General features: G+C 42.0%; 1 protein-coding gene and 1 non-coding gene across 7 annotated transcripts in view; both read left to right on the top strand.

Moving 5' to 3' along the window:
• The window catches only part of LOC104008153 (putative protein FAM157A), a 63,932-nt gene that overhangs the window by 38,209 nt on the left and 10,649 nt on the right, over positions 1-15,074 (top strand). For 5 of the 6 annotated variants that reach the window (XR_010158745.1, XR_010158744.1, XR_010158747.1 and 2 more), the window contains exons 4-9: positions 1,165-1,318; positions 1,763-1,828; positions 3,986-4,044; positions 5,129-5,650; positions 11,251-11,486; positions 14,309-14,373. Coding sequence is in view for 1 of the 6 variants with exons in the window: in XM_063815129.1 (XP_063671199.1) it covers positions 1,763-1,828; positions 3,986-3,999 (80 nt within the window). In the remaining 5 variants the exon portion in view is untranslated. Of the gene's footprint in view, positions 1-1,164; positions 1,319-1,762; positions 1,829-3,985; positions 4,045-5,128; positions 5,651-11,250; positions 11,487-14,308; positions 14,374-15,074 lie in introns of those variants that run through there. The other variant, XM_063815129.1, reaches the window with a different exon arrangement.
• Positions 12,117-12,220, top strand: LOC112207072 (U6 spliceosomal RNA). Its single transcript, XR_008536561.1, has one exon. It is a non-coding gene; the product is annotated as a U6 spliceosomal RNA (small nuclear RNA).

The raw sequence follows: 15,074 nt of genomic DNA, 5'->3' as shown, positions 1-15,074 counted from the left end.
GATCTAGTCCACTCTATCGCTTCCAATGCTAATGTAATAATATCCACACCATGCCCTATCACTGATGTAATCCACACCATCGCTTCCAATACTAATGTAATAATATCCACACCATGCCCTATCACTGATCTAATCCACACCATTGCTTCCAATACTAATGTAATAATATCCGCACCATGCCCTATCACTGATCTAGTCCACACCATCGCTTCTAATACTAATGTAATAGTATCCACACCATGCCATATCACTGATCTAATCCATACCATCGCGTCCAATACTAATCTGATAATATGCACACGGTGCCCTATCACTGATGTAATCAACACCCTGGCTTCCAATACTAATGTAATAATATCCACACCATGCCCTATCACTGATCTAATCCACAGCATCGCTTCCAATGCTAATGTAGTAATATCCACACGATGCCCTATCACTGATGCAATCCACACCATCGCTTCCAATACTAATGTAATAATATCCACACCATTCCCTATCACTGATGTAATCCACACCATCGCTTCCAATACTAATGTAATAATATCCACATCATGACCTAACACTGATCTAATCCACACCATGCTTCCAATACTAATGTAATAATATCCACACGATGCCCTATAACTGATGTAATCCACACCATCGCTTCCAGTACTAATGTAATAATATCCACACCATGCCCTATCACTGATTTAATCCACACCATCGCTTCCAATACTAATGTAATAATATCCACATCATGCCCTAACACTGATCTAATCCACACCATCGCTTCCAATACTAATGTAATAATATCCACACCATGCCCTATCACTGACCTAGTCCACACCATCGCTTCCAATGCTAATCACCTGCTCTGCTCTTACAAGGATCCGAGTGAGTACATCAACCCCAAAAGCCAAAGACCCTTAACTTCATTATATCTGCAAAGCCCCCTTTGCCATATAAGGTCATGTTCACCAGTTCCCGGGATTAGGATATGGGCATCTTGTGGGCATCAGCCTGCTACAGCTAGGCTGCAAAACTGTTACACCCTCCTGGTGTTTCAATGATTGGGAGAAAAAGGGTTGGCATTTTTTGCTTAGGGGTCCCTCTTAAACTTGTATCTGTAAGGTCGGGGGTCCCTCTTAACCTTGTGTTTTTGTTTTTTTTTTTTTTGAGGTGGAGTCTTGCTCTGTCATCCAGGCTTGCAGTGTCGTGATCTTGGCTCACTGCAATGTCTGCCTCCTGGGTTCAGGTGATTCTCCTGCCTCAGCCTCCTGAGTAGATGGGACTACAGGCGCCCGCCACCATGCCCTGCTGTTTTGTATTTTTGGTAGGGTCGGGGTGAGGGTGGGGCTAGGGAGGGGGGTTTTGGCTATGTTGCCCTGAGCTCAAAGCGATCCACCTGCCTCTGCTGCCAAAGTGCTGGGATTACAGGCCTGCACCACTGCACCCGGCTGCTGTAAAGTCTTATTTCACACAGCTGAGACATGTTTTAGGAAGTTTGCTAAAAGACCCCTGGAGACCGCCTCATTGTGACCTCCCTGTCATTGTGTTTATTTTGATTGAACTTTTCTGCCCTCCTGCTTTTCAGCTTCTCTAATAGTCTCCCATTAAACCAATTCTAAGAACCACCAAAAAGGGGACATTTTTTCTTGAAAGCAGTAAAATGATATGGACTGTTAGAATGTAAAATATATGAAATCAGTCATTATACGTTAGTGCTGCTCTGATATAGGGACATGTTATTGAGAAGCAACTTTTGCTTGATTTTCAGAGAAATGGAATCATCGTATCGCTGATCTACGTAAACAAACTGAAGAATTGTCTGAAAGAAAATATGGTATGTCTAAACTGGAAAAGTCCTGTAATCTTATGTTCATGGGCGTTTACACAATGGAGTTACTGTTCATCATGAGGATATCGTGGACAAGCCCAGGGCTGCCGGCGAGTCATGCCATCCTTACACGTTTCTCCTTGTAAGGTGCTTTGTAGTGTCTACACACTTTGTTTCTAGATTGCTGCAAAGCTGAGGAAAAGTTGTATTTCTTTAGTTATTAGTTAGCATTTCTTTTAAACTTTCAGTATGGAGATTGGAAATTTATTTACATATTTATTGGAAAGCCCTGGATCTTAGGAATTTCATTGAATTATTTATTTATTTTTTTTGAGATGGAGCCTCACTCTGTCGCCCAGGCTGGAGTGCAGTGGCACGATCTCGGCTCACTGCAACCTCTGCCTCCCGGGTTCAAGCAGTTCTCTGCCTCAGCCTCCCGAGCAGCTAGGATTACAGGCACCAGCCACCACGCCTGGCTGATTTTTGTATTTTTAGTAGAGACGGGGTTTCATGATCTTGGCTAGGCTGGTGTTGAACTGCTGACCTCCTGATCCACTCACCTCAGCCTCCCAAAGTGCTGGGATTACAGGTGTGAGCCGCCATGCCTGGCCAAATATTATTTTTTTAAATGAATTGTTTCTCTTAGTCTGCTTTGTTAAATTTGGAATTCATCTGGGTGCGGTGGCTCACACCTGTAATCCCAGCACTTTGGGAGGCCAAGGCAGGCAGATATCTAGGTCGGGAGTTCGAGACCAGCCTGACCAACATGGAGAAACCCCGTCTCTACTAAAAATACAAAATTAGACGGGTGTGGTGGCGCATGTCTGTAATCCCAGCTATTCGGGAGGCCAAGGCAGGAGAATCGCTTGAACCCAGGAGGCAGAGGTTGCAGTGAGGCGAGGTTGGCACCATTGCACTCTAGCCTGGGCAAAAAGAGCAAAACTCCATCTCAAAATAAATAAATAAATAAAATGTTCAGTACTCACCAAGGTGCCCCTGTTATCTCTACTTTTATCTTGATGCATCACTGAATTGATGTTAGATTTCAAATTCATCATTGCCCTGATACTATTCTATCCTGAAGCCACCTTTATATAGTGATGAAAGAAATTAGCGATTTGTTATTATCCTCTCTCTGTTGGTATACATCAAATACTCACCTAAAAAAGAGCAACAACCAGTGGAAAACATGATGTTTTTATTTGGGTGACTATTTACTTGTAACCTACTAGCAAACTATAAAATTGTATGATATGCAGAATTTTAACTGAATTGCTTTAAGTGAACATTTAAACATGATAAACAATATTGATGGTATTTATGTTAATATACTTAAAATGAACATTTTTCTTCATCATGAGTAATATAACCTACTCCTCAATGAAAACCTAGCACTAAATTTGCTAATGAATTCATTAACATTTCCATAATATTTTTAGTTACATGCTTAAGGTTCTCTTAGTGTTTCTCCCACTTTTTAATAGCTTATGCCTTTTTCACCTTTGGTTTTTTTTTGGTTCATTTTAAAGCAAAAATCTCACCACATGTGATATCTGGAAACACTGTAACCTAGTGGTAAGACCATAGGCCCTGGGGACACAGGCTGGCCACGTCTCTTCTCCTGTCTGAGCTTTAGTATCCTCTTTTGTGGTCATGAGAACTGAAGATCTGTCCCGAAGATTTGATAAGATAGTAAAGTGCTTCACATAATACCAGACATATAAATACACAGTAAATGCTTCCTCCTTATATTTTTATTGATTGATTGATTGAGACAGAATCTTGCTCTCTTGCCCAGGCTGGAATGCAGTGGCGTGATAATGGTTTCTGCAACCTCCACCTCCTGGGTTCAGGCAGTTCTCCTGCCTCAGCCTCCCGAGTAGCTGGGATTACAGGTGCCTGCCACCATGCCCAGCTAATTATTGTACTTTTAGTACAGACGGGGTTTTACCATGTTGGCCAGGCTGGTCTCGAACTCCTGACCTCATGATCTGCCTGCCTCGGCCTCCCAAACTGCTGGGATTACAGGTGTGAGCCACTGTGCCCAGCCTGTCTTTTCTCTTCACACCCGCAGTTCATGATGAAATATTAAATATGTACTAGTGGATATTACTTTGCTGAATATTGCCTAGTGAATATTAAGTATTTATTCTCACCTTTCAGACATGAACTTATGAATTCAACAGGTGAAGGTTTACAACTTGATAAATCAGCTTTGTGAGGTACGTCTTCAGTCTTAAGTCAGATTAGAAGATTATGTGAGGTAATTAACACTTAACATTGATTTAATGGTAGCTTCCCCATGAAATAGTATGCCTCTAAGTATTAATTATGTCCTAGGACAGGAGAATTGATGTTGTCAAAATTCTCATACTCTCTAGAACAATAAACTCATTTTCTTTTTATTAGTAAATATTGCATTTATGGGTAGACAAAACTGAAAGGACAATATTTGTTCTACTTTTGAGATGCAAGATTCATCTGGCATAATGCATTGAACAGGTTATTATTGAAGTCTACACCAGTCAACTGAATAAGCATTCATCAAATGTCCATGATATGCAGGACATAAGTTTTCTTTTAGAGTATGGAACCATGCATATTATCTTTTAATTAGATGATTTAGTTAGATATGTTTTTAAAGAACTAGAAATATAATTGGTTTTCTTGTTTTGGCTCTGGAGTGGAGTGGGGATGAAACAGAATGGATTCACACTGTTTAGATTTACTAAAATGGAAGGATTGCAGCAAGATCATATCCCTAGTCTCCCCATAGCAAATGTCACCTGCTAGCTGTTTTTTTTTTTTTTGGAGGTTGAAGTTTTGTTCTGTCACCCACGCTGGAGTGCAGTGGTATGATCTCAGCTCATGGCAAGCTCACCTCCTGGGTTCAAGCAATTCTCCCTGCCTCAGCCTCCTAAGTAGCTGGGATTACAGGCCTCTGCCACCACGCCTGCCTAATTTTTGTATTTGTAGTAGAGTTGGGGTTTCACCATGTTGGCCAGGCTGGCCTTGAACTCCTGACTTCAGGAGATTCACCCGCCTCAGCCTCCCAAAGTGCTTGGGATTATGGGTGTGTCACTGCACTTGGATTTAATGGGATATTTCACTACAGACTTTGGTAAACAGAATATTAGCATTTTTGGTGTTCTTTTTATTTTACTCATACTATTTTTCTTTGGACTCAATCACAATAACAGAATTAAAGATCAAAGTGTAAAAGTTAAAGACCAGTACAGATTCAATAATTATTCTTTTCTACATACTGTGTTTAAATGATATCCCTTTTTCTTTTTGTTCTTATAGCTCGAGCTGTAAAAGCCAAAGGTCCGGTGATGATCCCATACCCTTTTTTCCAGTCTCATGTTGAAGATTTTTATGTAGAAGGCCTTCCCAAAGGAATTTTTTTTTTTTTTTTGAGATGGAGTTTTCACTCTTATCGCCCAGGCTGGGGTGCAATGGCGCAACCTTGCTGGTCACTGCAACCTCTGCCTCCTGGGTTCAAGAAATTCTCCTGCCTTAGCCTCCCAAGTCGCTGGGATTACAGGTGCCCACCACCACACCAGGCTAATTTTTGTATTTTTAGTGGAGATGGGGTTTCACCATGTTGGCCGGGCCAGTCTCGAACTCCTGACGTCAAGTGATCTTCCCGCCTCGACTCCTGACATCAAGTGATCTTCCCGCCTCGGCCTCCCAGAGTGCTGAGATTACAGACGTGAACCCATGCCTGGCCAGGAATTTTGTTTTTAGGAAGGCTTTCTACTAATGGAATTCCTGGCCTTGAGAGGATGTTACTTTCGAAGGAAAGGATTTTTTTGTTATTAAAAGGTAAGATGCCTGGATTCTTATTGGACTGTTATCTGTGTTATGAGTAATCCATCTTTAGTCATTCACCACTAGGGTTGTATTTAATTAAGTCTGAGTTATTTTATGGTGGTTTTGTTTTGTTTTGTTTTGTTTTGTTTTTACCGAATTTTGTTCTCATTGCCATGGCTTGAGGGCAATGACGTGATCTCAGGTCACCACATTCTCTGCCTTCCAGGTTCAAGCAATTCTCCTGCCTCAGCCTCCTTAGTAGCTGGATTTACAGGCATGCGCCACCATGCCTGGCTAATTTTTTGTATTTTTAGTAGAGATGGTGTTTCACCATGTTGACCAGGCTGGTCTAGAACTCCTGACCTTGGGTGATCCACCCGCCTCGGCCTCCCAAAGTGCTGGGATTACAGGCATGAGCCACTGCGCCCAGTCTGGGCCTGCTTCTTTCTCTTTTTCTTTTTTTTTCATTAGCAGCTTAAAATTGGTGCCTTATTCAGACACAAGCAAAAGGACATTAGCCCAGCTTTGGAAATAGGTGAGAGCCCATATATGATTTTCCTAGTTTCTCCTCCCCCTTTGCTTTTTGCTCTCTTGTTAGTATATTAATTGTTTTCACTCTCTGAATCTTTTTTCCCCATTTCTTTGGCAGACATTTTTACTTGTCTTGGAAGAGTAGGTGAAGAGCTGTTTTTAGGAGTCTTTGAAAGGGTACAGTATGGGTGACAGTCTTGGCTAATGGTAACATCCGGGGAGCTGGGGTCAGCATGAGCTGGAATCAATTCAAATTAGCAAAGCACTGGCACTCAGTGGCAGGAATACAAGTGACTGCAAAGTGTTAAACACATCTGGAAAGGGATACTGACATCATCCTCAGAATCTGTGGGGAGTTCACATAGCCAGTTAAGACCCATTCCTCTTTGACCCTATAAAGATTCTTTAAAGAATAATACCCTTAGTGGTTTTCTAGCCAGCTTGCCTGCTTATTTATCTTTGAGGACGACATGCCTTGTGGAGCTCCACAGGCCCCAGAGGGGTATGGATTCTGCATTTAAAAGTGCTGAAGCTGAGAGACTGGGTCTTGGTGGGCCCCGAGAGGTCTGTTTCTCCTCTACTCATTGTTCCTTTTTTTACCAACAGCTGGCATTGCTGTTTAAATGGGTTGTTCTTTGCTGTTTTAAGTTGTTTCATAGTGGTGTGTCAGGATTTGGGTTTTCTTAATACTTTCCAAGCTGGTGACTTGAGTGGTGGTTAGGGAGGAACTGTTTTAGGGCTGTTCTGGAGCTATTGAGGTCAGGTGTCTAGATACTCCCAGCTTGTCTGTTGAGGAGAATGCTGTTCTCATTGTGCTGCCTTTGGTGGTGCTGTGTGTGGCTCTTTAGATGTGGGTGGAGGTGAGCTGGGGGAGTTAATGAGATCTTTTTTAGGTGCTTTTGATAAAGTAGCTTGCACTACAGGATTCACTGTGACTTTTTTCCTTAACCTATGCATTTCTCTCTGCTAGCTTTTGCTGTCTTTCTCATGCCTTTGATTTTCCCAGCTCCTCTTAGTTGAATTAACCTAAGTGCTCTGCTATGGTTTAAATGTGTCCCCCAAAGTTTATGTGCTGGAAACTCAATCCTCAATGCAACAGTTGGGATATGGGGCCTAATAAAATAGCCTTCATGAATGAGTTAATGTTGTTATTGTGGTAATAGATTAGTAATCACAGAGTGGGCTTATTATAAAACAGAGTTCAGCCCCTTTTGCCCTCTTGCTTTCTTGCACTCTCTTTTCCTTCTGCCTTCTGTAGTGGGATGATGCAGCAAGAAGACCCTTACCAGATGCAGGCCCCTCAACCTTGGACTTCCTAACATCCAGAACTGTTAAGAAATAAAATTTATTCCTTTCCTTTCCTTTTCTTCCTCCGTTCCCTTCTCTTCCATTTTCTTCCCTTCCCCTCCCTCCCTCTCTCTCTCCCTCCCTCCCTCCTTCCCTCCCTTCCTCCTTCCCTCTTTCTCTCTTTCCCTTCCTTCCTTTCCTTCTTTCCCTTCCTTCCTTTCCTTCCCTCCTTCCCTTTTTCCCTCCTTCCCTCCTTCCTTCCTTTTTTCTTTCCTTCCTTTTTTCCTTTTTATAAATTATGCAGTCTGTGGTATTCTTTTATAGAAGCATGAAATGGACAAAGACTCCATTTTCAAGAGCAAGCACTTTTGTAGTTTCTGAGCGAATTATGACTGCAAAGGAAGTTCTATAGGTAGCCTCAGATCCACTACCTAGGAAGCATGCTACCAAGCAGACCTAGGATCTAGGATTTGATCAAGTGCTGGGCAACATGATACCTGTGCAATTTAGCACTTCCCTATATACCTCCAGTTGGCTCAGCCCATTAGGGCTAAAACTACCCCTCATGTCCTAGTGTCTCTTGTAGGCAGAAGCCTTGCCTAAACCCTAAGCTGCTTGGCTCACATTCTGTCTTGTGCTTTTTTTGTAGGGGGTTCAAATATACACAAAAGAAATATGTTGACCCTCCATGCACCCAACCCGCAGATTAAGCAGTTACCTCCATTTTTCCAGATTTGTTTCGTCTGCTTCAATCTCCCTAAAAATTTATGTTTGTACAGGAAAGACGGAATAAATAGCTAATTCTCCACCGTACCTCTCATCTTAAGTCACTTTTCAGAGTAGTAAATTAGTGACCTAGTAACCTTCCCTCTAATGACCAGTATTTTTTTTTTCTGAATACCATTATGAACTCATAGATTATTGTTTGCATTTGATGTATTTCAGGCCATTGCAGTCTTTATTGTTTTGGATGCTTACATTGTCTCATCTAGGTTAATAATTATCTCTTCAGGTTGACTTTCATGTCTTTTTGACGTGATCCTGTTGGACTTTGATGGCTTCCTTCCTTTCTGGCAAAAAAAGATGTTCCAGGATCAATATACTGCACCATACATGGAGTCAGCCATTTCTCTAGGGAACCTTGATTCCTTTTAGTAGAGAAGAGGTCTTGGACTGAATGACTTTTGTGAACCTCCTCTCCTGAGACTACAGCCTGCATCCCTGCATATAGCCCATTTGGAGCTCTTGCTGGGCACCAACAGATCTCCTAAAACTGCTATATAGTTCTGCCTCACTCTTACAAAGATTCTTCTCTTGAGAGTTTTGTGCTCTACCCCCAGATGTGGTCTGTCTGGTTCTGAAGCTTTTGCTTCAGTCACCCTGAATTTTGCCAGCCCTATGCATGCTATACCTTGGATTGCCAACTTGCCCTCACTGAAGCCAGTTTCTCTGGTTAGAATAGTTGCCCCAACCCATGCCTAATACTCTAGTAAACAAGGTTCTACCTGGGCTTAGGTTAACTTTTGCTCCTTTGGGCCCTGTGTTCTACCAGCATTCCATTTATCTGAAACTCTCCCTCACCTTAAGAACTTATCTGTTCTTTAATGATTTACTGCTGCTTCCTGGGCTCGAAAGAACCCAGTTCAGGAGTTTCTGTTTTAGTTTGAGATCTTATAGGCCTGTCTCATCAGGTTGGTGTCAGCCCAGCTAGGATTAGGCAGAATTGGGTGGGGGCTGTAGTGCATTTTTGGCACAGCATGTACCTGTCTGACTAATTCTCTGTCTTTTCTTTCCTGTTGCAATTCATGGGTCTTAGCATCTTCTGAATGGTGTTTAGTAGGTCATCCTGTTGATTTCCTGCTAGGGAGTAGCATACTCTGGCTCTGTACCATTGGCCAAGGGACTTAAGGATAGATGAAGGGCTGCAGTTTTGTTAAATGGAACAATATGAAGAGATGGCATTGTAAAAAAAAAAAAAAAAAAAGGCTTGGCAGCAGGGCCCATTTGAATGGTTGGTCCTTGGCTCCTTTGTTGATATAGGCAGATCCTTGATGGGAATTTGGAATGATCCCAAATATTGTAGATCACTGGTACATCAAGTCATCCTCAAGGTTGTCTGTGTAACAGTCTTGAATGATATTTTGTCAGTCTTTGGAGATTCTCTGTATAGGGTTTAATCATTTAGTTATTTCAGTTGAGCCTGTTTAGTTTCTTTGCAAGGAGATAAGAAATGTGAAAGAGATGCAGACATTAGGGAAAAAAAGTCAGGAGCCTTGTTTCCCCATCCTCTACTTGGGTTCTGGAACTAGACTCATAGGTGAGTAGTGAGGAGCTGGGTCCAAGCACATTAATCCTAGATCTAGCTCTGCTTTGTGCTCGCTCCAGTTCTTGTATCAAATTCACTTCAAGCCACCCAGAGTAGTATGTAGAGGAGTCATTCAGGACCGTGCTCATGCTTCATTGTATCAAATGGGAGATCCAGTAATTTATAGCCTATTGTTTCTGGAGCCTGGAGATGGCTCTGCATAAGATTTGCCGAAGCAAATTTTATTACATTAGAAGAGAACCTAGCTGGCTGCATCCTACACTGGAAGCTTTTAGATGCTAATAAGGAGGTCATGTAAAGGTCACAGAATGACTCTGGAATCCATTCCCCGCCAAGAAAGAATAACGACATTCTATGTTGGCCTCTTTTTATTTCCCTTTGATTTTGAGTAATAAATTCTCTCCTCACTTCCCAGTTGAACTGTTTGGGAGTCTCTATTCCCTAGAAAGACTCTGGTTACATACCCATCAGATTAAATTAGGTGAAAACTCTTTGGCCTTCATGAATGTTGAAGGATTTCAAAGGGCTAATGAAAATTCTTCTAGAAGTAACTGCAACCTCCGCCTTCCGGGTTCAAGCGATTTTCCTGCCTCAGCCTCGCGAGTAGCTGGGATTACAGGTGTCCACCACCATGCCTAACTAATTTTTGTATTTTTAGTAGAGACGGGGTTTCACCATGTTGGCCAGGCTGATCTAGAACTTTTGACCTCAGGTGATCCGCCCGCCTCAGCCTCCCAAAGTGCTGGGATTACAGGCGTGATCCACCGCGCCCAGTTAAACTTCAGTTTTTCATGTTCCATGCATTGGTCAGGGTCTTAGGGAGTGATTCATTCTAGCAGAACTCCCTGGATTTTAAGGCAGATGTTCCATTTATTAATTGACAAAGGAGGCATATTTCTCCCCTGGTAACCCAAAGATTTAGGTCATTTTCCCAGAGACTCCATTTCCGCGGTGAGGGTTCTTGGAAAACTTAGCAGAGGATGAGGAAAAGTCTGTGAACAAGCTTGCTGCTCTCTCCCTGTCCTACAAAAGAGCATACCTCTTCTGTAACCAGAAGGCCCTTTTGATTAGTCAAGGCTGGACAGACTGAGATTGGGGGGGGGGTGTGTGTGTGTGTGTGTGTTTGTGTGTGTGTTTGTGTGTGTCTTGAGACAGGGTCTCACTCTGTCACCCAGGCTGGAGTGCAGTGGTGAGATCAGAGCTCACTGCAGCTTCCACTTCCTGGGCTCAAGCGATCCTCCTATTTCAGCCTCCAGAGTAGCTGGGACTATACGAATGTTTTACTGCACCCAGTTCCTTTTCTAATTTTTTGTAGAGATGAGGTTTCACTGTGTTGCTCAGGCTGGTCTTGAACTCCTGGCCTCACGGAATCCTCCTGCCTTAGTCTCCCAGTGGGCTGGGATTATAGGTATGAGCCACCTCACCTGACCTGCGATGATTTTTCAACAATGTAATTTCTCTTTTACAGAGCCACCTAAGCTGAAGATTCCCTTGAGAACAAGTACTGTCCTGCGGTTTCATGGCCTTTCTTCCATTTGTGGTTCTTGCGAAGTGGAATTTAAATGACATCTTATCAAGATGGATAAACCCTAGTTTCCCAGTGCTGGAATATAGAAAATGGATGGACAAGTAAATCCCACTCAGCACCCATAGTCCAGGCATGGGGACCTCAACACACCTGAGCCCCAGACATCACCTTTCATTGTGAGTAGCTCTGAGATGACACTTCTGCTGTTCCCAATTCCAGCATTAATTGGATTAGATAGTTATTTTATGAAGAATTTTCATATGCCACAATCCTGACCATATCTTCAAGTGAACAGAAAAATTCTATTAAAAAGTCAACCTTCTGTCTCACTCTGTTGCCCAGACTGGAGTGCAGTGATGCAATTATGGCTCACTGCAGCCTCAACCTCCTGGGCTCAAGCAATCCTCCTGCCTTAGCCTCACAAGTAGCTGGGACTACAGGTGCTTGTCACCACACCTCACTAATTTTCCCATTTGTGTTATATGTGGATTCCACAGGACTGACTTCGAAAACTTGAGTATGCGTGGATTTTGGTATACACAGAAATGGGAGAGCTGGAACTAATCCCCCCATATACCAAGGGACAAATTGTATCTGTTTTTACAATTATACAGTAGGAGACATTACGTTCCATGACAATGGTAATTTTTAATGACAGTTTTTAATTGAGTGAAATTACCTTAAAAATAATAATAGTAGCAGCTAATATTTACTGAGCTGTTACTAGGTGCCTATAAATAGCATAGATTTTTAAATTCTCCATAATTCTTCCTTATTTCACTTAACCACTCTATCTTAAATTACTCATGCTTGCCTCAGTAGCACACATACTTAAGTTGGAACAATAGAGAGATTGGCACGGCCTCTGTGAAAGAATGACATGCAAATTTGTGAAGCATTCCATATTTTTTTAAAAAAAGAGAAAAAAATTACTCCCAGATTTTCACTGTGTTTGTGCATATGTCCTTTTGTTTAGGTTGAATTATATCCAAAGGTGAAATTTCCAGAAGTGAGATTACTGTGAGTCACAGGGCATGAGCATTCTTATTACCCTCGATGTAAATTGCAAAGCTTTCAGGCATGGTGGCTGTGAGCCTGTAATTCCAGCACTTTGGGAGGCTGAGGTGGGAGGATTGCTTGAGGCCAGGAGTTGGAGGAGGCAGTATAATGAGTCACTGTCTGTATGATTTAAAAAAAATTTCCCAGCTTTATGCTGGAAGGCTTATATACATTTTAAACACCACTAATACTACAAGAAAATGGCCATTTCACTGCACCTTCGCCCACACAGGTATTATAATTTAACAAGCTATTTTCTGTGTGATAAATGAAAGACCTCATATTATTACTTTGTCACCCATTCTTTTTTCTTTTTTGAGACACAGTCTCGCTCTGTCGACCAGGCTGGAGTGCAGTGGTGTGATCTCGGCTCACTGCAACCTGTGCCTCCCAGGTTCAAGCGATTCTCCTGCCTCAGCCTCCTGAGTAGCTGGGATTACAGGCACATGCCACCATGCCTGGCTAATTTTTGTACTTTTAGTAGAAACGTGGTTTCACCATGTTGATCAGGCTGGTCTCGAACTCCTGATCTCGTGATCTACCCGCCTTGGCCTCCCAAAGTGCTTGATTACAGCTGTGAGCCATGTGCCCAGCCTATTTGTCACATATTTTATCTTTCCTTATGTTAGCTTATTAGCTTTATTTCTTTATTGTCCTTTTTTTTTTTTGAGATGAAGTCTTGCTCTGTCTCCTAGGCTTCAGTGTAGTGGCACAGTCTCAACTCACTGCAGCCTTGACCTCCTAGGCTCAGGTGATCCTTCCACCTCAGTAGTTGGGACTATAGGCACATGCCACTATGCCTGGCCAATTATTTTTATTTTTTTATTTTTACTAGAGAGGAGGTCTTGCTTTGTTTCTTAGGCTGGTCTGGAACTCCTGGCCTCAAGCAATCCCCCCACCACCCCCTCCCAAAGTACTGGTATTATAAGCATGAGCCACCATGCCTGGGGTATCTGTGTCTTTTCCATTTATTTATAGAGTTACTTTGTCTTTTACTAATTCAATGATCTGTTTAATCTTTTATTAAATTATAAAAATAATAAATACTTTTAAATAAGTGAAAAATGTCCTTCACTCTTTAGACCCATAATCTTATCTCAGGAAATAATTGCAGTTGAGAAAATGGGCCATATCCTTCAAGATACGTACATGGTGATTGAACATCACTTCATATTTTCATATTTCGTGGACATTTGTGCCAATACCTATTGATCTATCTTAATCCTTTTCATGGTTGCATAATATTTTATTATATGGATGTATCACAATTTACCAGTACCAGTCAACTGCTGGAGGCATTTAGGCTCCTTCTAATATTTGCTTTGAGCTCTTTATATAATTAAAAATTAACCCCCTCAGCCAGGTGTGGCAGCTCACACCTGTAATCCCAGCATTTTTGAAGGCTGAGGTGAGAGAACTGCCTGAGTGTAGGAGATCACCACCAACCTGGTCAACATAGTGACACTTTGTCTCTACTAAAAATTAAAAAAAAAAATGAGCTACACGTTGCAGTGCACACCTGTAGTCCGAGCTACTGGGGAGGCTAAGACTGGAGGATCACTTGAGTCTAGAAGGTTGAGGCTGCAGTAAGCTATGATCACACCATTGCACTTTAGCTTTGCTAAGAGCAAGACTGCATTTCTTAAACAAAATAAAAATTAGATGGGAATATTGCTCAAGCCCTGGAGGTTGAGGCTGCAGTTAACTGTGATTGCACCACTGCAGTCCAGCCTAGGCGATAGAGCAAGACCCTTTCTCTAAAAATAAAATAAAAATTAACCTTCTATCATATTTCCCAGTAACACCTTCCCTCCTACATTTCTCCTAGAAGCCCTTAAATTTTGTTTTTCACATATCATTTATAACTTTTAAGTGCTGATGTCTTTCTGTGTCATCCCTCTTTTTTTTTTTTTTTTAAATGTCTTTTTGTCACTTCTAGCTGGACCTACCATGAAAGACTTCTGAATCCAGGAAGAGAAACTGACTGGGCAACATGTTATTCAGGTACAAAAAGACTTGGACTGTAACTCAAAAATGATCAAATAATAGTGCATGCATCAAGTGCAATCGGAAGCTCTTCTGGAGAGGGAGAGAAGCTTCCAGTTAAGGTGACATTGAAGCCAAGTCCTGTAAGATAAGGAAGAGTTGTATGAGAGTGGGGAGGGAAGGGGGAGGTGGAGGGATGGGGATTGGGCTGGGATGGGATGGAGTGAGCTGCCCAGGCAGGGAAACCAGCACTATACAGACCTGAACAATGAAGATGGCACATTTTGTTCAGGGAATGGTGAATTAAGTGTGGCAGAAATGCTTTGTAGAGACAGTAATTTGCTTGTATGGAATTTTGCCCAAGAGACCTCATTACAGTTTCTAATTTTTTGATGTTATCATGCATCACTGCCCTTGTCAGATAGTATCATGATCACAATAACATCAAGCATAATATTTCATTGATTCTCACAAAAACAGGTGGATGACACAGTTATCCCCATTATATGCACAAAATGATGAAGACTTGGGGTTAATGAGTGATTTGCCCAAGCTCACCTGAATATTAGGACTGAGTCAAATGTTAGTGTGGTCTGACTTTAATGCTTGCCTTGTTCATGAGCACCATGCATTGCCTCTCCTATGCAGTTAAGCAGGTAGACAGGTGAGAGAAGAGCCCGTGTGATATTGGGGGAAATTCACCCCTGATATTTCATGTA

This window comes from Pan troglodytes, chromosome 6 (genome assembly GCF_028858775.2).
Source record: "Pan troglodytes isolate AG18354 chromosome 6, NHGRI_mPanTro3-v2.0_pri, whole genome shotgun sequence".
In the NCBI taxonomy this organism is placed as follows: Eukaryota; Metazoa; Chordata; class Mammalia; order Primates; family Hominidae; genus Pan; species Pan troglodytes.
This window is presented reverse-complemented; position numbering and strand designations above follow the sequence as displayed.